At 54.4% G+C, this 14128-nt stretch overlaps 1 protein-coding gene across 1 annotated transcript; it reads right to left on the reverse strand.

The window, feature by feature from the left end:
* Positions 1-9911: 9911 nt before the first annotated feature.
* SOCS3 (suppressor of cytokine signaling 3) lies at positions 9912-12847 on the reverse strand. The gene is made up of 2 exons (XM_038742053.1): positions 12642-12847; positions 9912-11199 (listed from the first exon to the last, which is right to left on the reverse strand). The coding sequence occupies exon 2, from the start codon at positions 11102-11104 to the stop codon at positions 10469-10471; it is 636 nt and encodes a 211-aa protein (XP_038597981.1). The 5' UTR covers positions 11105-11199; positions 12642-12847; the 3' UTR covers positions 9912-10468.
* Positions 12848-14128: the final 1281 nt, after the last annotated feature.

The following is a 14128-nucleotide window of genomic DNA, read 5'->3' on the forward strand; positions in this document are numbered from 1 at the left end:
TGATGATGGAGCAAGGATTAGAACCTTCTGACTCCCGGCCCCTGCTCTATCCACTACATCATAGCACCATCCTAAGCGCTTGGAAGAGCCCAATGCAACAGGGTTGGAACGCGAGTTTCCCTACCCATACGGGGCTTGCAGTCTGTGAGCCCACTGTCGGGTAGGGACCTTCTCTAGATGTTGCCACCTTGGACTTCCCAAGCACTTAGTACAGTGCCCTGCACCCAGTAAGCGCTCAATAAATACGATTGATTCGATTGATTGATTGATTCCCCACAGCACCTGTATATATGTTTGTACGGATTTATTACTCTATTTATTTTACTTGCACATTTTTATTCTACTTACTTAATTTTGCTAATATGTTTTGTTCTGTTGTCCGTCTCCCCCCTTCTAGACCGTGAGCCCACTGTTGGGGAGGGACCGTCTCTAGATGTTCCCAGCTTGGACTTCCCAAGCGCTTAGTACAGTGCTCTGCACACAGTAAGCACTCAATAAATACGATTGACTGATTGATTGGTAGAGGGGGAGCCTAGTCCACCTCCGCTGGCCACAGACACTGCCCGAGGCTCGGAGCGCCGCGATTGACCCAAGTAGGACAGGAAGGCCACAGTTCGTTCCCGGCAACACCAGGAAGGGCTACGGGATTTCCCGGCCTCCTTCTCGGTCCTCTTTCGCCCATCCCGGGGTCACCAGGAGAGGAGGGAGACCCTCTCCCCCTCCCTCCACTCCAACCCCCCACCCTCACAACCCCATCCTTCTGGGATGAGGAGGGCTGGAGAGTCCTGGAGGCAAGAGAGGCCGAGCCAGACTTGTCCAGACCTGCAGCCGACCGCACGGCCATTTCCCGGCTCTCTTAGTCAATGCCTACCCAGCAACGCCCCCGTCCCGAAATGGGGGGTGGGAAGGGAGGGGAATGGGGGGAACATCTCTGCTCCGAGATTCCCTTCCCCCAAGGACGAGGGTGGGGCAGGGAGGGGTCTATGTTTTCCAAAACATGGCAGGGTGGGGAGATCAGGATGGCTTTTTAATGGTATTTGTTAAGCACTTATTACGTGCCAGGCGGGGTTAGGTACCAGCCTGGCAGGTTGGACACAGTCCGTGTCCCACTTGGGGTTCACCGTCTTAATCCCCACTTTACAGGTGAGGGACTTGAGGCGTAGAGAGTTGAAGTGATTTGCCCGAGGTCACGCAGCAGATAAAGAGAGCTGGGATGAGAACCCAGGGCCTTCTGGCTCCCAAGACTCTATCCACTGGGCCGGAGTGAGTCCTTGGGAGTAAAAGGGCAGAATTGAGGCCCAGGTTAGGATGCCATGGGCGTGGGATGGGAATGGGGAGCCCTCTTCCCGTTCCTTCTTCTCCCCCACCCTCCCAGGAGCTCACAGCAACTCCCTCTGGCCCCGACTCCCCCCACCCCAGACCTTCCCACCCCACCTTTCCCCCTTCCATCAATCAGTGGTATTAATTGAGGGTGTACGGCGTGGAGAGCACTGTACAAAGCACCTGGGAGAGTACAGAGTCGGTAGACGGGCTACCCACAACAAGCTTACAGTTTTCCAAAGTAGTGCTCTGCGGGGACTATAAGCGTAGTTTAGGATGCCATTTCTGGGGTGTGGGAAGATACTGGAATCCAGCAGGGGAAGGGGAGGGGGACCTGTCAAGGGGTGAACAAGTTCAGGAATCAGAAAAATAATAATAATAATAATAATGGCATTTATTAAGCGCTTACTATGTGCAAAGCACTGTTCTAAGCGCTGGGGAGGTTACAAGGTGATCAGGTTGTCCCACAGGGGGCTCACAGTCTTGATCCCCATTTTCCAGATGAGGGAACTGAGGCACAGAGAAGTTAAGTGACTTGCCCAAAGTCACACAGCTGGCAGTTGGCAGAGCCGGAATTCGAACCCGTGACCGCTGACTCCAAAGCCCGGGCTCTTTCCACTGAGCCACACTGCTTCTCAATTTGCCCTCAATTTGAATCCCTACTCAGAGGGACAGATGATTAAACCTCTCCTTCGTTCCCTTAAAACTAACAATTGGGGTATTTTTTAAAACCCCTACTACAGGGTGGGGTGGACACAAGCTAATCAAGTCAGACGCAGTCCCTGTCCCATCAGAGGCTCACAATCTAAGGGGAAGAACCCCCATATTACAGATGAAGAAACTGAGGGCCAGAAAAGTTCACACATCATCATCATCATCAATCGTATTTATTGAGCGCTTACTATGTGCAGAGCACTGTACTAAGCGCTTGGGAAGTACAAATTGGCAACATATAGAGACAGTCCCTACCCAACAGTGGGCTCACAGCAGGCAAGCTTCAGAGCCCGGATGAGAACCCACTAGACCATCTCCACGCCCTCTCTCTTCCCCTTCCTACCCCTCCACCCCATCCTCAGTGTGATGGGAGGGAACATTAAGACCCCTAGCATGGAGTGGGGGGCGGCGGGGAGGGTGTTTCCCATCTCTCCATCAGCACAGTCCAGATCTGGACCAGGGAAGGCCCAGTAGATCGGAGGCCGGGACTACAGACTCATTTCTACCCCGGCCCCGCAGGGGAAGAAAGGAGGCAGCGAGGCCAAGTCGTGCTCTCCCAGCCCCTGGGGAGGGGTCTCCCCCTCCACCCCTACCTCCACTCACCTTCGGGCAGGGCGGGCAGAGCGGGCAGAGCGGGCAGGGCCGGGGGGTGGCGGAGCACCTTCTCACTACAAACTCCAGCCTCTCCGCGGCTTAGTGGAAAGAGCCCGGGGTTTGGGAGTCTGAGGACGTGGGTTCGAATCCCGAGTCAGGGGTCAGGGGTTCGAATCCCGGCCCTGCCACTTGTCAGCTGTGTGGCTTTGGGCAAGTCACTTAACTTCTCTGGGCCTCAGTTCCCTCATCTGTAAAATGGGGATGAAGACGGTCAGCCCCCCGTGGGCCAACCTGATCGCCTTGTAACCTCCCCAGCGCTTAGAACAGTGCTTTGCACATAGTCATCCCCCGGGCCTGGAATGCCCTCCCTCTGCCCCTCCGCCAAGCTAGCTCTCTTCCTCCCTTCAGGGCCCTGCTGAGAGCTCCCCTCCTCCAGGAGGCCTTCCCAGACTGAGCCCCTTCCTTCCTCTCCCCCTCGTCCCCCTCTCCATCCCCCCATCTTACCTCCTTCCCTTCCCCACAGCACCTGTGTATATGTATATATGTTTGTACACATTTATTACTCTATTTATTTTACTTGTACACATCTATTCTATTTATTTTATTTTGTTAGTATGTTTGGTTTTGTTCTCCGTCTCCCCCTTTTAGACTGTGAGCCCACTGGTGGGTAGGGACTGTCTCTATATGTTGCCAATTTGTACTTCCCAAGCGCTCAGTCCATTGCTCTGCACATAGTAAGTGCTCAATAAATACGATTGATGATGATGATGATGATCTATCCTATTTATTTTATTTTGTTAGTATGTTTGGTTTTGTTCTCTGTCTCCCCCTTTGAGACCGTGAGCCCACTGTTGGGTAGGGACTGTCTCTATATGTTGCCAACTTGTACTTCCCAAGCGCTCAGTCCAGTGCTCTGCACATAGTAAGCGCTCAATAAATACGATTGATGCTGATGATGATGATGATAGTAAGCGCTCAATAAATGCCACCCCTACCTCCCGGCCCCGCCAGCTCAACGGGACAGGGAGAAGCTTGTACCTCCCTCCCAGACAACAAGGCCTGCCCCTGTCCAAGAAAAGTCCACTTCTCCATCCCTGCCCTCCCCTCTTCCTCCTCCCCACCCCCTCTCCCCAGAGCCCGGGAGGTGCGCCTGGAAGCTCTCCGCCGAATTTCCTGGCACTGGGCTGAGAATAAACAGTGCGATTCCGCCTTTAATCCCGTCGCCATGGAGACGGACCTCGCCGGGAGGGAGGGAGGGAGGGATGGAGGGATGGAGGGAGGGATCTGGGGGTTGAGGGGGGGGGACCGTATCAGATGAGCAGTGACGCCCGAGGACTGAGAAGGTGCCACCCTCTGAAAAGTGTGTGGACATTCTTGACATAGCGCTGGCCGGCCGTCACGGCTTCTGGGGAGTCCGGGAAGCGGGCCTTCCTGGAAGAACGGATCATCTTTAACAATGTGGCCGACACAATGATACCAAAATAAAGGCGGGCAGGGCCGGGGACGAGGGTGGGGGAGCGCCTTCCCACTACAGACTGCAGCCTCTCCGCCACTTAGTGAAAAGAACCCAGGTTTGGGAGCCTGAGGACCTGGGTTGGAATCCCGAGTCAGGGATCATCAGCATCAATCGTATTTATTGAGAGCTTACTATGTGCAGAGCACCGGACTAAGCGCTTGGGAAGTACAAACTGGCAACATCTAGAGACAGTCCCTACCCAGCAGTGGGCCACAGTCTAAAAGGGGGAGGCAGAGAACAGAACCAAACATACCAACAAAATAAAATAAATAGGATAGAAATGCACAAGCAAAATAAATAAATAAATAAATAAATAGAGTAATAAATATGTACAACCATATATACATATATACAGGTGCGCTTACTATGTGCAGAGCACTGTACTAAGCGCTTGGGAAGTACAAATTGGCAACACATAGAGACAGTCCCTACCCAGCAGTGGGCTCCCAGTCTAAAAGGGGGAGGCAGAGAACAAAACCAAACATACTAACAAAATAAAATGAATAGATATGTACAAGTAAAATAAATAAATAGAGTCATAAATATGGACAAACATATATACAGGTGCTGTGGGGAAGGGAAGGAGGTAAGATGGGGGGATGGAGAGGAGCACGAGGGGGAGAGGAAGGAAGGGGCTGAGTGTGGGAAGGCCTCCTGGAGGAGGGGAGCTCTCAGTAGGGCCTTGAAGGGAGGAAGAGAGTGAGCTTGGTGGATGGGCAGAGGGATTGGGGGCATTCCAGGCCCCGGGGAGGACGTGGGCCGGGGGTCGATGGCGGGACAGGCGAGAGCGAGGCCTAACGTTGAGGAGATTAGCGGCGGAGGAGCGGAGGGTGCGGGCTGGGCTGGAGAAGGAGAGAAGGGAGGTGAGGTAGGAGGGGGCGAGGGGATGGATGGACAGCCTTGAAGCCCAGGGTGAGGAGTTTCTGCCTGATGCGCAGATTGATTGGTAGCCACTGGTCAGGGGTTCGAATCCCGACTCTGCCACTTAGCTGTGTGGCTTTGGGCAAGTCACTTAACATCTCTGTGCCTCCGTTCCCTAATCTGTAAAATGGGGTTGAAGACTGTCAGCCCCCCGTGGGCCAACCTGATCGCCTTGTAATCTCCCAAGTGCTCAGAACGGTGCTTTGGGTAGGGACTGAGCCCACTGTTGGGTAGGGACTGTCTCTATATGTTGCCAATTTGTACTTCCCAAGCGCTTAGTACAGTGCTCTGCACATAGTAAGCGCTCAATAAATATGATTGATGATGATGATGATGACTGTCTCTATATAATAATAATAATGTTGGTATTTGTTAAGCGCTTACTATGTGCAAAGCACTGTTCTAAGCGCTGTGGTAGATACAAGGTAGTCAGGTTGTCACACGTGGGGCTCACAGTCTTCATCCCCATTTTACAGATGAGGGAACTGAGGCCCAGAGAAGTTAAGTGACTCTATATGTTGCCAACTTGTACTTCCCAAGCGCTTAGTACAGTGCTCTGCACACAGCGCTCAATAAATACGATTGATGATGATGATGATAGTAAGCACTTAATAAATGCCATCATCATCCCGACGTGGCTGCTGTGTGACCTCGGGCTTCATTCATTCATTCAATCGTATTCATCGAGCGCTTACTGTCTGGACTAAGCGCTTGGAAGTCCAAGTTGGCAACATACAGAGACAGTCCCTACCCAGCAGCGGCTCACAGTCTAGAAGGGGGAGACGGACAACAAAACCAAACATGTTAACAAAATAAAATAAATAGAATAAATATGTACAAATAAAATAAATAGAGTAATAAATCCATACAAACATATATACAAATATACAGGTGCTGTGGGGAGGGGAAGGAGGTAAGGTGGGGGGGAGAGAAAGGAGGGGGCTCAGTCTGGGAAGGCCTCCTCCTCAGGAAAACACGGACTAGTGGCAAGAGCCAGGGCTTGGGAGTCCGAGGTCGTGGGTTCTAATTCCGACTTTGGGCAAGTCACTTCACTTCTCTGGGCCTCAGTGACCTCATCTTTAAAATGGGGGTGAAGACTGTGAGCCCCACGTGGGACAACCTGATCACCTTGTATCTACCCCAGCGCATAGAACTGTGCTTGTTACATAGTAAGCGCTTAACGAATACCATCATTGTTATAATTATTATTAGTACAACACCCCCAGCTCCAATGTTTTTGTCTCTCTTTCCTTTTGAGCCCCCCAGGTTTTGCCCCGTCTCTCAATCAGTGATATTTACCGAGCGCTTGCTAGGTGGAGAACGTTGTACTGAGCGTTTCTCCCTTTCTGGATTCCTCCCTGCCCCCCTTCTCCCTTCCCAGCCTTCTCGTCTCGCACTTGGCTGATGACTGTGGTATTTATTAAGCGATTTTCCCATGTGTTAAGGGCTGGGGTGGAGGTGACGCGATGGAATCAGGCCCAACTCCCCAGCCCGCGTGGGGCTCTCGGTCCAAGCAGGGAGATCGGGTATCGAATCCCCATCTTAAAGACGAGAATCTGACGCCCAGAGACATGGAGCGACATGCCCAAGGTCACACAGGAAAGCCAAGGAAAGCCCAACAGCCCTATTTTTAGCCAAAAGATACCATCAGCGAATGTCGTTTTCCTTCTAAGCCGTCAAGGAGCAGGGTGATGGGCGACCTTCCTCTTCGGCAGAGGTATTTATTCGTTCACTCATATTTATTGAGCGCTTACTGTGTGCAGAGCACTGTACTAAGTGCTTGGAAAGTACAATTCAGCAACAGAGACAATCCTTACCCGACAACAGGCTCTCAGTTTAGAAGGGTCTCACAGTCTAGAAGGACTGGTAGCCCCCAGCCCCCCGCCCCACCACCTCCCCTCCTCCCCTCAGCCCTGAGTGGGGGTAGGGATCACCCCAGCCATCCCCTAAAACTTTGGGAGTAAGATGAGCCCCACCAGAGAACAGCCACCGGGAGATCTCTCCACGAACGTCAGTGGGAGTGGGGAGGAGGAGAGAAAAAGGAGGGTTGGGGGGGACCCCAATATTTCAGGGTCTTGGGCCTCCCAAGCGGTACAAAAAAATAAAATCTCCCCACTGTCCTCGCCTGGTTCCCCAGAGCATCTCTCCTCATCCCATTAAAGGGGCGGGAGGGGGCTTTTGAGCCCAAATTCCAAGCTGTGTCCGGCTTAGAGATGAAAACTTTGAAATAAGAAGTCATCTAGGCCCAACTCAAGGGAAGCGGGAGGAGTGGGAGGGTCCGATCCTCCACAGCAAGACTGGATTGGGGGGTGGGGGTCCCCCCATTCCACCGCCCCCCACCACCGGGGTTGGAGACCAGTCTCCGGAGGAGGGTCCAGGGACCCGGGTCCTGCTACGGTGATTTCGGTGGGATTCCCGGAGCCCAACTGGGCAGCTGCCAGCCTCTGTCCACTCATCCAGCCCAAACGCCGCCTGTCCCTCAGCTCGTCTCTCTAGGTCACTTTTCCCCGGGAGCCGGGAAGTGGGAAAGAAAAACGACTTTGTTTGCTTTCCACGTCGGCTTTGGGAGCCCGATTCCTGGAGCTATTTATCTGTCCCGTTCCCCCCCTCCACCACCCTCCTGGACCCCCTGTTGGGGGTGGGATGGGAGGAGACCGGCGGAGGGTGCTTTCCTCTTTGGCATTTTAGGAATCTGGGAGCGTTGGAAGAGGCCAGGAGAGGTGGAGAGTGGGGGGGGGGGGCATCAGAGGATTTTTCCACACGCAGATGAGGGAGGTGGGGCTGGGAACTTTGACCTGACCCCCCCCTCGCCCCTTGCTAGGAATTAGCCAGCTCAGCTGGGGTGGGGAGGGGGTGGAAGGAAGAGGAGGATGGGAGACCAGAGGAGGATGGTGGTTGGAACAGCACTTATGTCCATATCTCTTTTATTTATTTCTATTAATGTCCACCTCCCCCTCAATACCGTCAGCTCGTTGTGGGCAGGGAATGTGTGTTTATTGTTCTATCGGGCTCTCCCAAGAGTTTAGTACAGTGCTCTGCACACAGTAAGCAGTCGGTAAGTACGATTGAATGAGTAATAATTACGGTATTCGTTAAGCGCTACGTGCCAAGCACTGTTGAATGGATGAATGAAAGGGGAAGAGGAGGAGGATGGAGATCGGCCGATTCTCCCAGAGCAGATGGTCCAGGAGTTCTTTCGTAGCCCCTGGCTTCGTCCAAGGGTTTCCAAGGTTGATAACGGTCCGGTCTCCCCTCTCCCCCTTCCCCTCATTCTTCAGCTCCTCTCCAGCCCCATTAAAAAAAAAAACAATTGAAACAAAAAAGAAAAAAATGTTCCGGAGCTAAAAGGCCACGGGTTTCAGATCCAAGATCCTGGCAGGATGGAGTCCTGGCTCGGTTTGGTTAATCGATCCTTATCAAGCCGTAAAGAGCGGAGTTCCAAGCCGTGAGGCAACTTGCTGTGGGCAGTAATTCTGCCCGAATGGTGCCCTCCGGGGTCACAATGAGGGCAAGGGGTGGCATGAGTTTCCCGGTAATTAGGTCAGCAAGAGTCCCAATGGGAAAATCCCTTCGGTCACAGGTTCATATAGGACCGTGTCCCCCTTTCAAACAGTATCTGGATTTTGAGCTCCCAACAGGGCCCAGAGCCAGATATTCTGGGAATCGACCCCGGCCCCCCCTCCGTAAAAGCTAGGACCTCACTTCCTTCCCCCCCGCCCCTCTTCCTGTCTCACGGGACTTTGCATATTCTAGTCAGCTCTGAATCAGACAGGAGGGAATTACCCTCACTGACAGATGTGTCGATGTCAAGACAAAGTCGATAGCCAGTCTAAGAACGCAAAAAACCTCAGCTTTCTTGGGGCTTGCTGGGAAGGAGCAGGCTACTGAGCCAGCTGGTCTTCTTCTTCTTTTTGATGCGGAGGATGTGGGGGTGGGGGTGTGCCTGCGAGTTTGGCGCGTGTGAGCGAGAGAAAGTGCAAACAAAGATCACATCTTTCATTAAAAAATAGTGCTCTTTATTATAAATTACTGAAATGTTTCTTTTCTGAATATAAATATAAATATGTGCAAAGTTTCTCTTGAATTTGTATTCTGTTGGGTCTTCAAGCATCTTCTGACAGCCTCAAAGGCCGTGGAGAGGTGGAAATCTTTATAAAAGACAGAGTTGATTGAGGCAGGTTTGTAAACATTTTTTTTTTTTAAAACAGAAAAAAAAAAAACACACACAACTGCCGGTCCAGCCCAACACCTTGACACAGAAAACTTTTGTGTGTTTCTTTTTTTTTTTCCCAAAAAAGAACAGTTCCAGGTAATTATGTTGTTGCTACATTCCTGTAGTTTGATTATCGATCAGTGCGAAACACAGAGCAGTACAGAGGGAGAGTTCTCCTTCAAAACTCCTTCTCCCCGCTCCGACTCCTGCCCCGATCCCCACCGGGAGAACCTGGAACCAGACTCCGGGCCGGAGGGGAGCTAGCGGGAAGAGAGAGAGAGCGTGCTCTGATACGGACCCCAGGTGGGAAAGCTGGAGATAGAAAGAAATATGCTCTCCGCTGGAGTTAGCGGAGGAACCGTTCTAGAAAAAGTGTTACTCAAATGTGCCGGTCCCTATCCATGGGACAGGGAGGGTTTAAGGCAAAATCTCTGGCCAAATGGAGAAGGTGGGGGAAGCCACCTGTGGGAGATTTGGGGGAAACTGATCTCCCCCTCCCCATCTCTGCCCTGCATTTCCCTCCAGGTGATGGCTGAGGGTTACGACGACCCCCTCCCCGCCCCCTCCCCCCCCCAATCCCACACTTTAAAAAATAAAAAATAAAAAATCTCGCCTCCCCCTTAAAACGGGGAAAGCTGTGTTTACTTTCAGGCACTAGCTGGATCCTAGTGCTCGTGTGGGAACTTCTCCTTTCTGGTGAATCCCCCCCCCCCATCCCGGATCCGTTTCGCCCTCCCCCAGCGTGGAAGGGGTCCCACGGGGAGAGGGGCCTATCTTCGACCACCCGGGGTGGGGGGAGCGGAGAAGTTTCGAACTGAACACTTTTAAAAAAGAGTCTCTAGGATGAGGGTGTGGGTGGGGAGGGGGCGTCCCTCCCCGCATCGACTGCCGACAGTTCACGGCCCCCCTCCTTCTTCTCGGAGACCCTCATTTTCCAAATCCGTCCCACCAGGCCCGGCGACTCCTCCAGAGAAGCTGGATGGGGACCACGGATACTTTCTTCTTCCAGACCGCTCCACGTCACGGCGGGGGCGGGAGAGGATTCGGGGGGAGGAGGAGGGAGGTCTCTCCTGACTCCCCTTGTGCAGGGCAGGCGGAGAAGAACCGGAGACGGGCTGGATTCTTGTGCTTGTGCCTTGTGCGGGGGGAGACGGGGGACACCCCCTCCCCGCCCCCTCCCGCCCCGTCTCTTAAAGCGGGGCGTCGTACTGGTCCAAAAACTCCTTGATGGGCCCTGGCAACTGGGCCACCTTCTCGTAGGATTCCAAGTGACCGTTGACCGTCTTGCGACACAGGTGCTGGAGACTGGCCACATTGGAGGCCAACGGGCGATTGAGCACGAGGGGAATCTTCTCCCCGCCCGAGTAAATGTAGTAGGTGCGTTTCTGGGGTGGCGTCTTTGGGGGGCTGGAGGAGGAGGAGGAGGAGGAGGAGGATGGCGGCATGTAGTGGTGGACCAGTTTGAGGACGCAGTCAAAGCGGGGTATGGGCTGCGTGTTGCGGGGGTCGCTCTGCAAGGAGAAGCAGCCCCCCTCGCACTGGATGCGCAGGTTTTTGGTTCCGGCTTGGGTCTTGACGCTGAGCGTGAAGAAGTGACGCTGGTCTGAGCTGTCGCGGATAAGGAAGGTCCCGGCCGGCTCGGCGCTCAGGAGCAGGTTGGCTTCGCCCCCGGTCACCGTGCTCCAGTAGAACCCGCACTGCTGGAGTTTGTGCACGGCGTTCATCACCAGCTGGTACTCTCTTTTGGAGCTGAAGGTCTTGAGGCGTAGGCCTGAGTCCAGACGGTGGCTCATCCCTATGGCGGGGAATTTGCTGTACGTGACCATGGCGTAGAGAGCCGGGGGGAACCAGAAGGCCGCTGCTGCCGCCGCCACCGCCGCCGCCGCCACGGACGTGCTCACCGCGAACACATTCCCCGAAGCTGGAGAACGGGAATAATAACAACGATGATAAGGATGGTATTCGCTAAGCACTTACTGGGTGCCAAGCACTGTTCTAAGCCCTGGGGCTCACGGTGTCCTGGTACAGATGAGGTCGCTGAGGCATGGAGAAGTTAAGCGACTCGCCCAAGGTCACACAGCAGACAAGTGGTGAGGGGGGGGATTCGAACCCGCGTCCTCTGACTCCCGAGCCCGGACGACTCTCGCCACTAAGCCAAGCTGCTTCTAATCGTGAGACCCCCGGCCCTCCCCTTCCCCCCCACGCCCCGCCCCCGGCCCCTTGGCCCACCCCCTTCCATGCCTGGAGGTCTGGGGGTGGGGGGAGATGGGGGTGGTCCTCGGGAATCCGAGGACTCATTCATTCACTCAATCGTCTTTATTGAGCGCTTACTGTGTGCGGAGCACTGTACTAAGCGCTTGGGAAGTACAAGTTGGCAACAAACAAGTTGCCAACGAGGACTCCCCTTCCCCCACCTGGAGTTCTTGGTGGGGGGGACCCGGTGGACTCTCCCTCCCCCACCCGGCCCACCTGGAGGTCTTGGGAGGCTGGGGGGAGGTGTCCGGACCCCGAGGACTCCCCCTCAATCAATCAATCGTATTTATTGAGCGCTTACTGTGTGCAGAGCACTGGACTAAGCGCTTAAGAAAGTACAAGTTGGCAACACATACAGTGGGCTCACAGTCTAGAAGTCACAGTCCTCCCGCAGTGTCATCCCCCCCGGGCCCTGGTAGGAATGACGGTGTTCCCAAAGCGCCTACTAAGGCGCCAAGCACTGTGCGATGCGGCGGTCAATCAATCAATCAATCAATCAATCAATCGTATTTATTGAGCGCTTACTGTGTGCAGAGCACTGGACTAAGCGCCTGGGAAGTCCAAGTTGGCAACACAGAGAGCCAGTCCCTACCCAACAGTGGGCTCCCAGTCTAAAAGGCGGTCGTGCCAACAACGCCTTAAGGCCTTAGAGCTCAGTGGAAAGAGCCTGGGCTCTGGAGCCAGAGGTCATGGGTTCGAATCCCGGCTCCGCCACATGTCTGCTGTGTAACCTTGGGCAACACACTTAACCTCTCTGAGCCTCTGTCCCCTCACCTGTAAAATGGGGATGAAGACCGTGAGCCCCACGTGGGCCAACCTGATCACTTTGTATCCCCCAAGCGCTTAGAACAGTGCTTTGCACAGAGTAAGCGCTTAACAAATGCCACCATTATCATTATTATTATTAAGGGCCCCCTCCTCCCGGCTTCCAGGGGGTCCAGCCCCTCTCCGGGGCGCCCTGGGGAGGGGTCTGTTTGTAGGGCGCCTCGAGTTAGTCGGTTCTCTCTGAACCCACCCACCCCAGGACGAGGGCGGGGGACACTGGGGGACCCTCCGAGGGGGGACCTGCCCCATCCCCGCCCCCCTGGGCCCCGGATCCCGGACCCTCACCTGGTCGGAGCGGGATGTGTCGGGGTGGGGGGCCCGGTGGCCCCCCGAGGGCGGTGAGAGCCCGCCGGGGTGACCTCTGACCCCCAAAGCGAGGAGGAGGCCTCCTCTCCTCTCCTCTCCTTTCTTCCTCCTCCTCCTCCTCCCCGAGTGGGTCCGGGGGGTCCTGTCGGGGGGCTGTTGTGTCCGGGCCCCGTTGCCGGAGGGGTGCCGAGGCCAGGCCGTGGGGGGGAGGCGGCGGGGCCGCCTATTATAGCGTCCCGCCCGGGAGGCCCCGCCCCGCCCCGCGATTCCTGGAACCGCAGTGAACGTCTTCTTGTAATGTTAGTCACACTGGGAAACAGACACGGGAGGGGAGGGGAGGGGAGGGGAGGGGAGGGGACACACACACACACACACACATACACACACACACACCCCGACGGGGAGAGAGGGGAAATTAAAGAAAAAAAAGAAAAACCACCAACACACACACACACACACACCCCGGGGGGCCCAGAGAGGAAAGAAAAAAGGGGGAGAGGCAGGCCCAGGGAGGGACACTGAGGTGGGGAGACAGAAAGGGGGACCACGGGGAGGGGGGAGAAAGGAGAGAGGAGACAGAAAGAGAGGGGAGAGACAGACACACACACATACAGAGGGAGAGGATCAGAGGAGGGGCAGAGACAGAGGGAGGGAAAGAGGAGAGGCAGACACAGGGAGAGAAAGAGAGGAGAGGCAGAGACACAGAGAGAGAGAAAGAGGAGAGAGATAGAGGGAGAGAAAGAGAGGAGAGACATAGATACAGAGGGAGAGAAAGAGGAGAGGCAGAGACACAGGGAGAGAAAGAGGAGAGAGATAGAGGGAGAGAGAGGAGAGACATAGATACAGAGGGAGAGAAAGAGGAGAGACAGAGACACAGAGGGAGAGAAAGAGGGGAGAGACATAGACACAGAGGGAGAGAAAGAGACAGAGACACGGAGAGAAAGAGAGATAGAGACACAGAGGGAGAGAAAGAGAGGAGAGACAGAGACACAGAGGGAGAGAAAGAGGAGAGACAGAGACACAGAGGGAGAGAAAGAGGGGAGAGACATAGACACAGAGGGAAAGAGAGGAGAGACATAGACACAGAGGGAGAGAGAGACAGAGACACGGAGAGAGAGACAGAGACACAGAGGGAGAGAAAGAGGACAGAGATAGAGGGAGAGAAAGAGAGGAGAGACATGGATACAGAGGGAGAGAAAGAGGAGAGACAGAGACACAGAGGGAGAGAAAGAGAGGAGAGACATAGAGACAGAGGGAAAGAGAGGAGAGACATAGACACAGAGGGAGAGAAAGGAGAGACAGAGACATGGAGAGAAAGAGAGACAGAGACACAGAGGGAGAGAAAGAGAGGAGAGACATAGACACAGAGGGAAAGAGAGGAGAGACATAGACACAGAGGGAGAGAAAGGAGAGACAGAGACACGGAGAGAGAGACAGAGACACAGAGGGAGAGAAAGGAGAGGCAG

This window comes from Tachyglossus aculeatus, unplaced genomic scaffold, assembly GCF_015852505.1.
Source record: "Tachyglossus aculeatus isolate mTacAcu1 unplaced genomic scaffold, mTacAcu1.pri SUPER_34, whole genome shotgun sequence".
Classification (NCBI taxonomy): Eukaryota; Metazoa; Chordata; class Mammalia; order Monotremata; family Tachyglossidae; genus Tachyglossus; species Tachyglossus aculeatus.